Below are 17064 nucleotides of genomic sequence, written 5' to 3' on the forward strand. Positions count from 1 at the left end.
ACATAAGAAACAGACTTCACCTGTTTCTCGGATGTTTTTCATGCTCCAGAAGTCGAAGGGAGTTCTTAAAACAAATACATGTAATTTAAAAACATATTAGCATTAACGATAAAATACCGGTATAGTGTCGTTCATTATCTGGCATAGGCTACAATTTTGTTCACAGTCAAACATGTATTGTTTGTAACATGAACTCGCCAATTAAAGACGATAACGAATAATAAACGAATCAAACAGGTGTTTGTTTTTTTCAGGAAACGTACAAACTAATGATATTCTTCTTAAATGTCAAAAATATATTGGGATTATACGAGGCCTACTGAAAAAAAGCTATGGAAAAAAGCAAAAAAGTAATATAGTATGCTACCTATAGCTCAGTTTAGCTTTTATCTACATAAAACCATGTGGTTCATATTCCAAATTAAATTAACACAATGCCCAGAGAGCAAATTATTATATAATAATACGCGAAATAACAATAAGAATGCCGCTTTCATCAACATAAATAAATCGTGATAACACTGAGGTTAATTTATTCTCTACGTCACTCTCATGGCGTCCCCCCATAGGTTACTTAAAATGCGATCACGTGACATTGACAGTGAACTCGCCAGGAGCTCGAGTAGGGTTGCTGACTAGTGTACTCTGCAAACAGTGAAGTATACTCATTGTTTACGCCGATTACTCCTCGTTGTTTTGAACAGAGAGCTCTTGTTTTCCTCTATAAATCGAGCTCATTGATAGCTGAGATACCGCTGCGCCTCAGACGGAATGGTTTGCTTTGTGAGCTGTTAGATCACAGGTATGTCCTTCATTTCCTTTCCCTGTCTTTACTATTATTCAAGTTCAGCTGTTGACAGAGGTTATACATGCAACATCTGCTAATGTGTTCTTTACTAGATGTAGAATAATACACTTGTGGATACAAAAATACTACATATAGTGCATGGCTGTGGCTCAAACCCTATGAGGTTCCTATCTAGGCGGCATTTTCTAGACGGGTAAAAAAAATTGCAATTTAGTGCAGATGATGTTTAATTATATGTTCAAAAAGTAAGATGCAATTCTGATAGCTTATAATGTAAATCAGTATTGCAGACTACTTGCATAAAATGCATTATAAATATTAGTTTATACTACATCTCCCGAAAATATGTCTCAGTAAGATGATATTTAAATAGTTAGTTTTATGGTCAAAGCTCTGTAGTTTTTATTGTGGGAGGAAAACATATAATGCAGTGTAATTTAATAATTTAATGAGAAACATACACATTCTTCATCAAAAACGTTGTATCATAGGCCTATTTCATAATTACATTTTAGCATTTTTCTAAAAAAAAAATATGTATTGATAATCAACTAAACCTAAGTTGCTGCAGTCTGGTAAATGTTTTGTAAAATTGTAATAACTGTATTAAAATGATAAAATTGTGTTTTATAAAAATGAAGTGGTAACACTTTACAATAAGGTTTCATTAGTTAACTAGTTAACATGTTACCATTAAAGTTTTCACAGCAAAAAGACACGTGAACCATGACCTGGAGGACAGTTTTACAATTATTCTAAAAGTCCTTTTACTTGCTAAAAAAACCCCGTATCAATTAGAAGACTGAAGGCATGTAGAAAATGGTGTAAAACAGGTTTTTCAGCAAAGTTTTGATCATGTTGGGGCCTTCAAAATTATTGTGTTCAGTAGGTTTTATAGGGTTATCCATTAAAATGGAAAGTGAAAAGTAATTAGACTTGATGAAGCAGTTCAAAAGTAATGTGTACACTATATGAAACGGCAGACATTTTTTCTTACATTTCCTCCTGTAAACACGATTACTCAAACTACAGCAGAAAACCCCACATCTAAATCACGTTACTATCAGGAACCTCAGTCACATGACCCTGTGCTCATGACTCTCATAACCTGCACAGCATCTACATTTCTTCATTTTCTCTACATCTTCAAAAACACTTCCACTTTTAAGTCAGATGATATCCCAGAACGCCAGTTTCGTGTGAAAGATTTGCCAAGCTCATCAAGACTGCTGTCATCTGTCATCAGTCATCTGGCTGTTCAGTGTAGCCGCTAATGCTGACTTCTGGCTCTTTCTGTATAATGAATTGGCAAAAGGCCTGTGTCTATAGAAATGCTCGGAACTGGAGTGAATGGCGACATACAAAGACGTGCACAAACACGTACACAACCCAGCCTACATGCTCACATGAACACAGATTCCCCAGAGCAAGACTGACTCGTCTTGTATTTTTTAGGATTTGTATTTCCTCCTAAAGTGCTGGTGGACCTCCTAGACGCAATGAAGTCGGATATACCGTACGAAAAGGTAGATTATACATTTCATGATTATTTATGTCTTCATTTAAATGCTTTCAAATTGATTGTGATTCTTCCACACTCCTTAAATTCACTTGTTTATGCATTTTCTATTGGTTGTAATTTACAAATGAATGTACAAACTTAACTACAAGTCCTTTGTTTTCACGTTTTGCTCCAGATGGTTGATGTGGAGCTATGCAGAGGAGAAGCACATCATGGCTCACAAAAGGTAACAAACAAATCAACCTATCCTCCTAATGGGTCGCTTGACGCTGAGAATGACCCTCATTGGTTCTTGCTGAAGCTCAAACGTGTAATCAGAATCCATCCTGCTTTTAAGAGCTCGAGCATTTAAAGCAACAGACGGCATAAACTGCAACACACGCTTATAATAAACAGAACTATACTGTCCGCTGGTATGGACTCTAATATAATTAACATTATAGTAATACTTGGTGGCTTTTTTGGATATACAATCTGAATGATAAAAAAAAAAAGTCACAGTTTGTGTGTTTGCGGTCAAAAAACCCCTAATGCAGAGCATTTTTTTCTAAAATGTGTTGAATAAAATTAATATAAAAATGTTGAACAAACACACACAGAAATAAAGGAGTAAGACTATAAAGCATCCGGAGTGAAAAAGATTCACACACTTACACAGACAGAGAGAGAAATGAATGGGAGTCTGTGACTGTAAGCATTACTGCAAAATGTGAAATATTATATTCAAATATTTTAAATATTAAAAATGATGTAAAAATAATGTATGGCAAAGTTTGACAAATAATAGTTGGATAATGTTTAAACAAATATCCAAATGTGTATTTTCTAAGCTTACAATCTAGAACTTTCACCAGATGGCAGCAATCTGGCCCAAACACATGATCAATTCTCTTACAGAAATGTAGATGTTTGCTGTGTAAGGGATAAAAGTATTCGCTATAACATTCGGGGTTGTATTCGCTATAATTCGTTGTATTCGCTATAACAACCGCCTCGCTCTACATTATTATTACATGGCTACCTACCAAATAAATCAATAATTTGACACAAAATATTGATTTAAAAAGGAGTTTATTGATTTAAAAACGATTGTATTGCTTCCGCTAAAGAAAATAGTCTGTTCCGTCTCTACGGTTAGAATCCTGCGTCCATAGCAACGCTCTGTTTTTCATGGCAACGGTGTGTTATACTTAGCAGCGGTCTGTTATCAAGAAATAACACACCGCATTCTACATTAGAATTCAACCAAGCCATGTAATAAAGTGAAGTAATTTAGCATATTATACAGATGTGAAAAAATATCTAAAAGATGTGCATAATTTTATTGTTACTACTTCAGGCAAAATAGCCACTGTTCGAAAAGCTTAGGAGGGCTAAATATCCAGTGTCAGCTGATATATGTCCAGTCTCTAATATTAGCCAATAACAGATTTGGTACTGATATACTGCGTATAACTACTGTTAATTACATTGTACCTCATGTTTCGCTCCATTGTCTTGATAAAATAATTTCAATTAACATTACATGTCCATTTATTTGGTAAAAATCTGTTTAATCAGCAGAATAATGTACAAATGGTCATCATAAATGAACCACTTTGGGGTTCTGTTTGTTTTGTTAGTAATGGCCAGTTAACTGTACATCATCCCTCATATCTCTATCATTGCCCAGGCGTTTTGAACATATTCCATCTCTGTGTTTAGTATTACAGGTGTCTGATCATCCTCACCTGTTTAACCACAGTCTTGTTGATACTCCTGTCACTCCAATCCCTGCTTGTTCCGATGGCGACATCCTCCTCCTCCTCTAAATCATCTGGACAGCAGAAGCATCTTCTAATCAGAGAAACCTGCACTGATCCCTGCAGGTAGACGCCCGCCAATGACCTTTATTTGGGTCGTTTATTATTCTGTGCCAAACTTGTGTTTTATTTGGAGTGTTTTAGTGGTCCATTGGTATATGTGGTAAACCGTAGCACACGGTTTCACATCTGCACCTTCAATGAAGTCTGCATCTGTGGCTTTGTTTCCAACTATAGTTTACATGTGTCATCTACAGGATTGTGTTAGTGGAGAGTATTCCTGAGGGCCTAGTGTTTAACTCCTCTACCACTCACCAGTCTATATATGACGCCTGGCTCAACCTTATATCTGGCGCTCAAACCAGTCTGGACATCGCCTCCTTCTACTGGACTCTCACCAATAAAGACACACACACACACGAGGCCACAGCTAATCAGGTTTGGATGTAAAGTTTACTGAATTCTCACTGAATAATAGGCTTTGTTAGTGACGTCTTAAGGCCCTTATACACCAAGCCGAAGGTCTTGAGTATTTTGGCTGATTGATGTTTTATCGTTGAGAGACAGAACTCTGATTGGCTGTTCAGCTTAGCAAACGAGAATAAAAGCAAAAGTGATGAAAGCGTGCAAAAAAGTCAAGATAGCATAAACGGATGTTCTAATTTCAAAATCATAAGCAAGCGCTGCTTTGTTTAAGGTTTGTATGAGTAGTCCTAGTTTCGGTTACTCTTTTTGAATGATGAATATATAATAGGCGCATTTCCATTACAGATTTGCGCAAAACTCTTGTGTTTTTTTCTTCTTTTTTTTTCTAAATGTCAACAAAAAACGATTGCAAAATGACGGCGTTTCCATTAACCGATGTTATGCGACTAAAACGTAATTTTCCTCTCGCGATAAGTCATTCCAAAAATCATGGTGACGGACGTTGGTAGGTTTATGTATCTCAGCCACCGCACTGGCCGTTATTATTAATCAAAGGAGACGTATGTGTGTTATCCAAGCATTAATGGCAAGGAAAGACCCTTATACTTGAGAGCAGCACATATGAGGTGTTTCTGGGTGTTTCTCACTCAGATCTGCTTCGAGGTCTTGATTGTGGCATTTCTTTGAGGTTTAGAATCCAGTATTTCTGTAATTCTTTTGTTTTTTATGAATTTAATAAAGAACTCCGTCTCGTATTCTGTCCAGACACACCGCGTCATCTACGTCAGGTGACTGTAAATGTGCAAAAACTGTTTCCATTGCAGTTTTGCGAAACATTTATTTTTCGAATTGCCTGAAAAAGCACCTCATGCGAGCGCAAAAACTTTTTTGGGATAAATGGGAGTTTTTATGAAATTGACGTGTTTCCATTGGGCGTATTTTCAATTCGCAATATCAATTTGCACAATTTGTAGGGTAATGGAAACGCGGCTATTGATACCTGCTGATATAGACAGTTATTTCCTTACACGCAGAACACACATGCTAGTTGACAGTAGTCCTTTTGGTGTGTTCAAGCGCAGCTTTTTACCCGACATGAGGCGACAAAACACTCAGCTTTCAATCGCCGCTAGATCTTTTACGTTGGCTTGGTGTGACACGGTCTTTACCCAAGTGATCTGCTGGTCTTAGGGTGAGCAGATTCTGCAGGAATTGGGGCAGCTCTCGGGGAAAGTGTCTGTCCGAATAGCAGTCGATAAACCGTCAGAGACAAAACCTCTGGATGACGTTAATTTCCTGATCGCTTCCGGTAAGTCAGCGTAACATTGAGGTATTTAACAGCCATGCAAAAATAACATCAAATATATCAGCACAGAGGTGTAAACATTAGAAGAAACCTCAGAATGCTGTGTTGTATAAATGTCGTGTTTTCCACAGGAGCTGATGTGCGGTTGGTGAATATGCGAGAGCTGACGACAGGTGTTCTGCATACTAAATTCTGGATCGTGGATAAAAAGCATGTTTACATTGGGAGTGCAAATATGGACTGGAGGTCACTAACACAGGTCAGTCATATTTTTGGTCAGTTTTTCATATAACCTTTAAATGCAACATGGTTTGAGATCAGTGTTTGGGAATGTTTGCTTCCCCGCCTACTCATACATGCCCCGTACACAGTAATAGGGGTGGACGATATACTCGTTCAATATACTCATATTGAAAATGGTGATGAGAATTATGAAATTTTAATGGTATATTTTTTTTTATATCATAACCTTATTATTTAAAGCAAAAATAACTATATTGTGATATACACTGCCAAAAAAAGTCGCTGTTTGCATTTAAATAGGCAAATGCTTAATGATTATTATGTTTCCAGCATGTTATGTTAAATCTTGACCAAAGATTTATGCACATCCCAAAGACTTTCAATGTATTTAAGATCTGGACTGTGAGGAGCCAATTCATGTGTGAAAATGATTCTTCATTCTCCCAACCATTTGAGCCTGATGAATCTTGACATTGTCATCCTGGAATATGTCCATCATGTGTCTTCCTACATGGTTGTTTAAGAAATGAAAAGCTACACACTCCATCAGTTATGGTTAAAAGAACAGTTGCCAAACATATAACATGATCGAAACATAATAATCAATGCAATAATGATTCAATCAGTGACTCTTAATCATTTGTCTATTTAAATCCATGTATATTGTTATTGTGAAATAAAATGACTCATATCATGGTAAAAGATTTTGGTCATATCGCCCACCCGTACACAGTATTGTAATAGATAAATTTACATAAAGTTACACTACTGTTCAAAACTTTGGGATCAGTCAAATTTACATTTTTATTCAGCAAGGATGCATTAAATTGATCAAAAGTGATAGTAAAAACATTTATAATGTTACAAAATATTTCTATTTCAAACAAATGTTGTTCTTTTGAACTTTCTATTCATCAAAAAATCCACAGAAACGTTAAGCAGCAAAACTTTTTTCAATATTTATATGAAGAATTGTTTATTGAGCAGCAAATAAGCATATTAAAATAGATTTCTGAAGGATCATGTGACACTGAATGATGCTAAAAATTAAGTTTTGGAATCACAGGAATAAATCACGTTTTATAATATTAGAAATAGAAAACAGCTATTTTAAATTGTAATAATATTTCACAATATTACTGTTTTTACTGTATTTTTTATTTAAATAAATGTGGCCTTGGTGAGCATAAGATGTCTTTGAAAACATTAAACTTTTGAATGGTAATAATGAATAACAACATTTTAATACAGAAGGAAAGATGTTCTAGTACATTTTGTGAGAATTTAAAGAAATGGCACTAATACTTCACATATTTCCCATCTGCGTGATCTTATATGTTGCATATATTGTATATGTTCACTCTGCTCAGGTGAAGGAGCTGGGTGCAGTTGTGTATGACTGCGGCTGTCTTGCTGAGGACCTTGGGAAGATCTTTGAGGCTTATTGGTACCTGAATCAGACCAAGACCGTTCCTGCACACTGGCCCAGCAAATACTCCACCCAGTACAATAAGGACACACCGATGCAGCTCACACTCAATGGGACCGATGCCAGTGTCTATCTATCAGTAAGAGAGAACCGTCACACAGCTCAGCCATGAAAGGGAATAAAGCAAAGTCAAATATGAATGTAACACTGTCATTGGAATTTTTGTGGCTTGTATTGTTCCTCGTTCTGGTGGTGTTTACTCTGCTGGTCGCAGTTTGCTTTGACATTTTTGAGTCAAGATAGAGGAAGTTAAAGGACCGTCTGTTGTTCTCTGTCACACAGAGCTCTCCTCCTTCATTGTGCGCTGAGGGCCGGACTTCAGACCTGCAGTCTATCCTCAGTGTGATCGCTGATGCCCAGCAGTTTGTCTACATCGCTGTGATGAACTATCTTCCCACTATGGAGTTCTCCAGCCACAAGAGGTCTATAAAATATTCTCCACTTCCTCTTTGCACATGTTTCATAACCAACCAGCCTAAAAGCACCTGTCTTCATTTTGAAATGTGCATATCATACGCTTTTTGAATCAGTAATTCTCTTCGTGAGGGAACTCAAATCTTCCTCCTAGTCCAAAAAGGTTTCTTGCATCTAAAAAACACATAAACTGCAACAGTGTTATTCCATATATTTTTTCAGTTTTCATTTTAATTGTAGGTGAAGTTTTAGTCATTTTGTGTTTTTTGCATTTTTAAAATGCAATAAGAAAAACATACTTATTTTTATTTTATTAAAATAAAATACAACTAAAACAGAAATAAAATTAATAAAAACTATATAGATATATATATGAAGAGTTCCGATGCAAAAGCCTCTAAGTGCCATCTGAAATTTTCTTCTAGAATGATCATTTTTAATCAAGCTCGTATATTTATGTTCAGTAATTTCACTTAAATGACAATTAATAGGTCATTTTCATTGGCTTTTAAGTGAAATTACTGAACTTAAATATACGAGCTTGATAAAAATGACAATTTTAGAAGAAAATTTCAGATGGCACTTAGAGGCTTTTGCATCTGAACTCTTCATATATATATATATATTTTAAAGTACACAAAAAGAAAACAAAATTTCAAAGCTTAGACTGGAATTAAAATGAAAATGGAAAAAATAAACATAAAATCTAATTCAAAATTCAAAAAAATCATCTCAATGACACTAAAATAGCACTGACTTAAACTAAATGAAAATGAGAAACGTTGCCTTTGACCACTAGCCGTTTACTTTTTTTTCACCTCAGTTAATGTTTATGATATTTCAAGTAATTAAAATTGTTTTCTTAGGGTTTTCGCTTTAGTTTTAGTGAATGATAATAACCCTCCTGCAACAACGCTTTCTCTATGTTCTCCCAGTCAGAGTGAAGCTTTAAGGACTCAGTAATTCACATAGAAGTCTTAAAGGAACAGCAGTGCAATGCTCTCAGTCTGCTTGGAGTTGTATGACTGTTAAATGTCCCTAACTTTCAAAGTAAACCTCTGTAACAGATCAAATGTAACCCTGCTCTCGCTGATTTTCCCGCAGGTACTGGACTGATATTGATGGCGAGCTGCGGCGCGTGGCTTACGAGCGCAGGGTTCGTGTGCGTCTGCTGATCAGTTGTTGGGAAAGCACCAACCCAATCATGTTCCCTTTCCTCCGCTCGCTCGCTTCCTTACAGGACAAGAACAAGCTGGACGTTCAAGTGGTGAGTGCCGTCAGCACTGCTCTTTAAGTGTTTGACAGGCTGAGTGGTCTGAATGTTACGGCTGTATCAAAGCTGTATTTTTAGCATCATTACTCCAGTCTTCAGTGTCACATGATCCTTCAGAAATCATTCTAATATGCTGATTTGCAGGGGGGGGGGGGGGGGGGGGATATGAAGAATATGGGTATATTTTTTTGAATATGAAGTTCAGAAGAACAGCATTTACAATATTTTTTTATAACAAAGTGAAAGTCCTCACTGTCTCTTTTGATCTCTTACATGCATCCTTTCTGAATAAAGCCTTGGTCACACTAGACTTTGAGCACACATCATTTCTACAGACACAGATATATGAAATGCATCCTTTCTGATCACTTTATCGCTGCAATCCTGCATATTTAAAGTGTGCATTCTTTTCATTCAGCTGAAAGGTAATCTTCTATTGGTCGCACCATACATGAACTTTGGAACGCAGTGAAATGCAGAACTTCTTCGCTTGAGCTTGTGTTTCCGGTCTCCCGCATTCACATGCTTATGAATGGAGCTAAAGGTGTAATGTGAACCCCTGTGTAGTGTGAACCCCCCCTTAATTCTTGAAAAACAGTTGTGTATGACTAATACAACCTATTTTTCCCCCTCACAGAAAATCTTTACTGTGCCATCTGACCCTCGACAGAAAAAAATTCCCTTTGCCAGAGTCAACCATAACAAGTACATGGTCACAGATAAGGTTGCTTATATAGGTATGACTCGTTTTTTACTTACTTTTTTATTTTTACATTTTTAGATTCTAAATATCTTAATTCATTTTCCTGTATGATCTGTTAGTTTGCAACTACTATGTAGCCTACTTGCAACTTTTACAAGTTGTAGGTACAATGTACTTATTGTGTTCAAGTTGTATTGCAAAACGCTTTTACTGCTATAGAGGAGAGAAACGGGTACGGCTAGGGCAGGTTTGGTGGGATAGTATCTAAAAATGTTGCCTTTGGCTTGCTCAGTTGGGGATATTTAATTTAATTAATCAATCAACAATACTATTGATCAGCATTACCAAACGTGGACATTTTCCACTAGAAACAAGCATTGATGTATTATTTTAATTTAATACTGTGAAGCTGCTTTGATACAATCTGTATTGTGAAAAGCGCTATATAAATAAACTTGACTTGACTTGACTTAGTTAGGTCTAAGGGTGGGTTATTTTAGATAGGGAGGCAGCGATATTTTGGCTGATACCGATCATTTTTATATTTAAAAGCCGATAACCGATATATTGGCCGATTAAATCCAAATTTATTTATAATTTTTGAGAGTCTGATTACAAAAACAAAAGTCTCACCATTAAACTTTAGACTTTCACCATTAGACTTGCGCTGCACATGTTGCACTTAACTATATTTTCCTTTTTTAAAGTGATTCCAATCATATTTCATGCAATTCAAAACCATCTTGGCGAACAGTGCGCATATGAAGTGACTCAGCTAAAGGAAATAATCCATTATTTAACCGTTTTAATATATCGGCCAAATTTTCTTATCAGGCCGATAACGATACATTGATAACATTAATAATGAACATATATCGGCTGATATATGATACCGATATGGTGGCTGATATATTGTGCATCCCTAATTTTAGATGTAATTACAGAAAATAATTACAGCTTTAATTACATGCAGGTATTTTTAAATATAAATACAATGTAAAAAAACAAAAAAAACATTTATGTACACAACAAGTGCATTGTATCAAATGACGAATTTAAATGTTAGTACATAGTAGTTAAAGGGATACTTCACCGATTAGCATTAAGCTTTGTATCAGTAGAAACCCGGTAGTATTTTCGAGTGGCCGTGCTTCCCTCCCTCATGTCCCCCTGAGACGAGGATTTCTGTATTGTGTGTCTGGAAAAAAACCTCAGATGACGCAAAAATCGTCATTTTGCGTCATCTGAGGCTTTTCTGTCCAGAGGCGAGAGACTCCAGCCAGTAGGAGGAGCTCGTCCCGCATGTGTTCAGCCCGCCCATAGGGGGATCTCATGATAAAACAGCGTCTTTTCAGTTTCGAGTCACTACTAGCCTAGCTGTATCATTTCTTCCGATACTGCCCTCTGTAACCAGTAGGCGTGGCTTGGGAGTGGCCTTGTAGGGCAGCGAAGCAAGTGCATTCTGGGAGTTGTTGTCTTTCATCCACATGAGCCAAAAATACATTTTCTGGCTTTTCTCAGTCTAGAAGGCACCAACTTCTAAAATAATTTCACATTTCTACTATATAAATGACCCAATTTAAATACACGTTCATCTTTCCAGCGGAGAAATATCCCTTTATTGAAGATATTCCATATAAATTGGGACCGAATATTTTCTTGTTGCTATACTGATATTCTGTCTCCATATTTACCAGGTACCTCTAACTGGTCAGGTGACTACTTTGTGAACACAGCTGGCTCTGCATTAGTGGTGAACCAGACTTCAGCTCAGTCCACAGCTCCTACTGTCCAGGAGCAGTTACAGGAAGTGTTTGAGAGGGACTGGGACTCTCAGTACAGCACTGACATTAACCACAGGACCAACCGTAAAGTGGTCTGCTAGTCCAGGCTGTGTCTGTGCTGTGGCCTTCACACTGCAGGTGGCGCTGTTGAGTGCTGTGCCACACACACTGCTGGTGGCATTTGAAGTATGGTATTCAGGGCATGTACAGCATTGATCTATGCTCCATTTTTGGGCTCTAAAATACCTCCTCCCATGATCATCTTGCCATGAGCTACTTTTGCACTCATAAAAGTGCACTAAACAAGAGCTGGGAGTTAAAGAACATATTTTTCAATAATAATAATAATAGCATTATAAATACTTTTTGCATATGTTTTGCACAAAATGTCTTTTAAATGGCATGCAATACCTCTTAACAGAAATGCCTTCCTGTTGATCGATCATTTTAACATGTGTTGAACCTGTAGTGTCTCGGGTAGGATCGTTTTATCATTGATTTAAAATATTGTTCATAGCTGCTTTCTCTTTCTAAAGTGATTTCATAATTGCTGTGTGCTGTCCTGTACATCTGAAAAATTATAATTTGATGCCATGTTATGTCAGCACTGTTGGCCAGCAGCACTTGGACTGTTTTATCTGCACATCACACATGAGTTTTTTTCTACAGGACTTGTTGGGTTAGAAATTGTGATGATGTTTTCTTTTTTTATTATTAGGTCTTAAATCTGGAAGTGAAAATGCCAAAGAGCGCCCATGTAGATGATTCATTATCAGACATGTTCATCGTTATATAGAGAGCAATAATGAGGGATGTGTGAGCTTGTTTCAACTTTTATAACTTTTTGTGTTTTCAAAAATGCGCACACTTTATTGGCTGTTAATCTGCAGACATTTGGTTTTTTTATTTTTTTTTAGTTCATTTTGCATTTAAGATCTTTCTTTTTCTTTTGAGAGGAATGTTTTAAGTTGTAAACTGGTTTTAAATAAACATAAAAACAAGTATAACTCTTGACACAATGCAACTCTATTTTCTAGTCATTTGACATTAATTATCATTTGATTAATGTTGCATCATTTTTGTAGTAGCTTACGGCCTTTGCGAGAACATGTATGCAATTATTTTGTCTGATGCTGAAAATCATTATGGATACTGCTGGAAACTGATTGGGATAATGCAATGAACAATGCATTTATAAAGGCACGAGATATTTCAAATGGTTTATGACAGGTTTAACATGAATGCCATGAAATAAGTCAAGTATAAGTCATAATAAGTACACAATCTTTTTGTTTTTTTCCTCTACATATTAGAATAAAGAAAAGCATTGTCCCATTTGCGATGTAAAATGTGCATGGTATGTTCATTATTCTTCATAACTCACAAATGTGATGCCATTTCATATTTTGACAAGGTAATTATAATCATATATTTAAACTCTATTGAAGTATTCATGTGCTTGCGTAATCCATTCTCTATTCTATTAAATTTCAACAGCTTTTTTATTTTTAGTTTTGTATAGAAAGTTAGGTACTTTATTTGTCAACACCACTAGTTCCAATCATATTTTTATGTCTATTTTTAAAATTGGCTGCATTTCCATAAATGGACATTTCTCGTGGACCGTGTTCTGTCCGTTATTTTCTGCCACCAGTATTTAGCAAACCACGCCTCCTTGTTTACGATTGGTTAATATGAGTTATGTGTAGTTTGCGATTGGACCGTAAAGATGTCGTTCACAGAGCCTCACCAACCATAGCAAAGGGTGATGAATCAAGGGCGGGACTTGTCAGAATCCCTTTGGAAAAGATATGATCGTCTGTGGAGGTGGAGCGCAAGACGGAGCTGAAGATGGCGGTGAGTTTTCTCTGATGAATACACAATAAGAGATCATTTATATAAGCTTTTTTTTATCCCAGCACTGGGTAACAAAGTCTCCAAGGTCATTCATATTTGACTCATGTCCAGCCCGGTCGATTTCACCGAGAAACTGGAAAGTTTAAATTATTTTAAAGAAATGCAAACTTAAAACATTGGGAATAATGTAAATTACACAATGGTTCACACATCTATATAATATATGATACACTATATGAGTGTTATGGCTCATTTTATTTAATCTGAGAGCAGTGGGTGGGTGTTGCTCATTATTTCAGGGTTTTTTTCATCCATTCACAATGAAAATTGAATGTAAAGTCGCGTTTGTTCTAGCTAACATAAGTTATTCGGTATGTGAGATGATTAAACGATTATTACACTGACCATTGTTACCATTATTAATCACGCTGACGCCGAAGTGAATGCCTTTTATTTTGGCCTTTAGACACTTGTTGGTTTTCGCTCTAAAATTGTTATTCACAAGCTATAATAATCAAAATGCATAATTCATTTTGCGTATTTGTATTGGAAATTATGTTATTAACGCTAAAAAGTTCTGCCTCTTTTACTAATGTTCGAAAACATACAGTTCATTCGAGTTTAAAAATCTTCTTTTGTCTGGCATTGGCATTTAACTTCAGCTACACCAGAGGGCAGTGTATAATCCGCAAATCTGGCGGCTTCAGTCCTGTTATAAATAGCGTTAAATCAAAATAGACAATTCTTGTTTTTTATTGAATATTGCAGTACTTATTATCGACGATGATTCATCTATGCACATCATCACAATTCATGTCTCATAATCTTTAATCAAAAAAAAAAAATGTTCCTCCCTCGTCTTGCATTGACATCGCTTCTCTGATGGCGTTTACTCGCGCGAGGGCGGGGCAACCTGTCACTCACATGAGATCGACCAATAGGAAACCACGACGATCCAACCAATTCCTAATGGATAAACATCAAGTCCCGCCCTAATTTTTATCACTTTTATCGTCACAATAGAGAAGAAATAGCTATCGCAAACTTTAGGGTTCTGATTGCTTAAATATTCCATTAATAATACAAAGGAATTCTAAATGAGATTTTAGTACTTGATAACTGTATAGTTAAAAGTTCAATGAACAAAAACAATATATATATATCTTTTTTTGTTGTTGTTGACATATTTACTGTTTTGTTGAAAGAAGGTTGTTTTAATGTTCTACATCCCATTTAATGTGACCAAACTCTTTTCAGAGTGCCCTTGTGGAAAAAGAAGTGTACTTAATTGTATTAAATGTGCATGTATGGTGTTCAAATAAATACATAAAAAACTACTTGCAGATAAAATAATGTTAATTAAATAAAAGGCCATTATTTAAACACAACACTTTTTGATGCTAAAGTATAATTATTTTTCACAAGGGTACCTAAATGTAAGTTATTTGAACTCCCAGTCTCCATTGCACAGATTTATAAATATGTAAGCATAAGGCATATTGTTCAATCGGCCATCATTATAAAATGTCCATATTAAAGCTACAGAATATATAATTCCAGACAGTAACCGGACCCAACCTGTTTATTTTTGTGCCGATCACTAGCCAGCCCAGCTGATGTACGTGGTCTGTCAGGGTGTGTCTTTGACTGGACACTGCCATGGACACTGAGGGTCACTGCAAGGACGTCCTGTGTTTATACTCACCACCCTCCTCTTTAAATCCTCGTTAAAATCTCTGTTTTGATCTTGGGTCTGTCTACATTTAATCATAGACACTTTTGGACCTCCGTGAGGTCTTTATTTTGCTGTGCCCATGGTCCACTTCAATAAAGCAACAAGTGACTTCTGTGGGATTATTTGGGAAATAAATTCCCACTCCAGGTCAAGACCATTGTGGATCTATACATTTACACATACGCTACCAGTCAAAAGTTTGGAATAATTAATATGAATTTTCAGCATCATTACTCCAGTCTTCTGTGTCACATGATCCTTCAGAAATCATTCTAATATGATGATTTGCTGATTAAGAAACATTTCTGATTATTATGAAAGTTGGAAACAGTTGTGCTGCTTCATATTTGTGCGGAAACTGTGATACACTACCGCTCAAAAGTATTAATTTAAGAAATTTTTACGATGCATTAAATTGGTCAAAAGTGAGCATAAAGACACATATAATGTTACAAAAGATTTTTTATTTAAAATAAATGCTGTTCTTTAAACCTTTTTTTATTCATCAAAGAATCCCGGGGGGGAAATTATCACCATTTCCACAAAAATTGGACCTGTTTTTTTTAACATTGATAATAATCATAAATGTTTCTTAATCAGCAAATCATCATATTAGAATGATTTCTGAATGATCATGTGACACTGAAGACTGGAGTAATGATGCTGAAAATACATCTTTGATCACAGGAATAAATTATATTTTAAAGTCAAATAGAAAACAGTTATTTGATATTGTAATAATATTTCACAATATTAGTGCTTTTACTGTATTTTTGATCTAATAAACAGCCTTGGAGAGCATAAGAGACTTCTTTCAAAATATCATTTGACGGGTAGTGTATAAATATGGACATGTTTATGATTATGATTTAATGTGTGCATGTGCTTCATGCTGACATTATTCATCTAGCTGACACATTATTTTTAAGTGACTAACAGTACATTTGACTACAGGAACCATTCTTTTGGAGTGAACAGAGTTTAAGTGTCTTACTTAAGGGCACTTAAGTGTGTGTGTGTGCGTGCGTGCGTGTGTGTGTACGTGAAACCTCTTGCACTTTAATTACCAGCCGGTCCTGTCAGTGGGCCGGTGCGGTGACGAGGGTGCAGACAGCAATCGCGAGCATCTCCCCAAACCTCGCAGAGTAACCTCTCTGCTGCCGGGGTCGCCTCGACAGAACTAGTGTGTGTTTGAGTGGAGAGAGAGTGTGTGTGTGTGTGTGTAGCACCCATGGGAAGATGGGTGGAGGTGCGATGTGGTCGTACACCCTCAAAATGACGCTACATGAGATCCTAATCTAAATTGGTGGTCTAATTGACATGTACACTTTCGTCAGAGATGTGTTTTGATATATTTCTACATTATTTTTAATTTATTTCTTATTCATAATTAATCAATCTCCTCTCTAATCTTTCATTTCAGGACACCCAGTGAGAATGGACAGAAAGTCAGCTTTTTATGAAGATATGGAAGTTGCTGTTTATAGTAAATATGTATTAGGGATAAACATTTGATTGTGCATAAAAGAAGAACATGACATTTCATACATGAGAATGATCTTTTATCATATTGTAATTCAAAACAACTGTTGTGCATAGGGTTTTGTAAAGAACACGTCACTTTTTGTATCTCTCTGTGCCATTGTCACTGTAAATACATTGTCCTGTTAAATAAATTATTGCTTTGTTTGTTTTGACAAAA

At 36.0% G+C, this 17064-nt stretch overlaps 1 protein-coding gene and 1 long non-coding RNA gene across 2 annotated transcripts; both read left to right on the top strand.

Moving 5' to 3' along the window:
* The first annotated feature begins 587 nt into the window (after positions 1-587).
* On the top strand, positions 588-13212 carry pld3 (phospholipase D family member 3). Its single transcript, XM_084124572.1, has 12 exons — positions 588-802; positions 2264-2334; positions 2506-2556; positions 4035-4198; positions 4390-4570; positions 5750-5867; positions 5996-6123; positions 7478-7675; positions 7879-8018; positions 9115-9277; positions 9921-10020; positions 11684-13212. Exons 2-12 carry the CDS (start codon positions 2308-2310, stop codon positions 11869-11871), a joined length of 1458 nt encoding a protein of 485 aa, XP_083980698.1. The 5' UTR covers positions 588-802; positions 2264-2307; the 3' UTR covers positions 11872-13212.
* Positions 13213-13572: 360 nt separating this feature from the next.
* On the top strand, positions 13573-17064 carry LOC311089678. The gene is made up of 2 exons (XR_014607732.1): positions 13573-13627; positions 16786-17064. It is a non-coding gene; the product is annotated as an uncharacterized lncRNA (long non-coding RNA).

This window comes from Abramis brama, assembly GCF_963993115.1.
Source record: "Abramis brama genome assembly, chromosome: 9".
Classification (NCBI taxonomy): Eukaryota; Metazoa; Chordata; class Actinopteri; order Cypriniformes; family Leuciscidae; genus Abramis; species Abramis brama.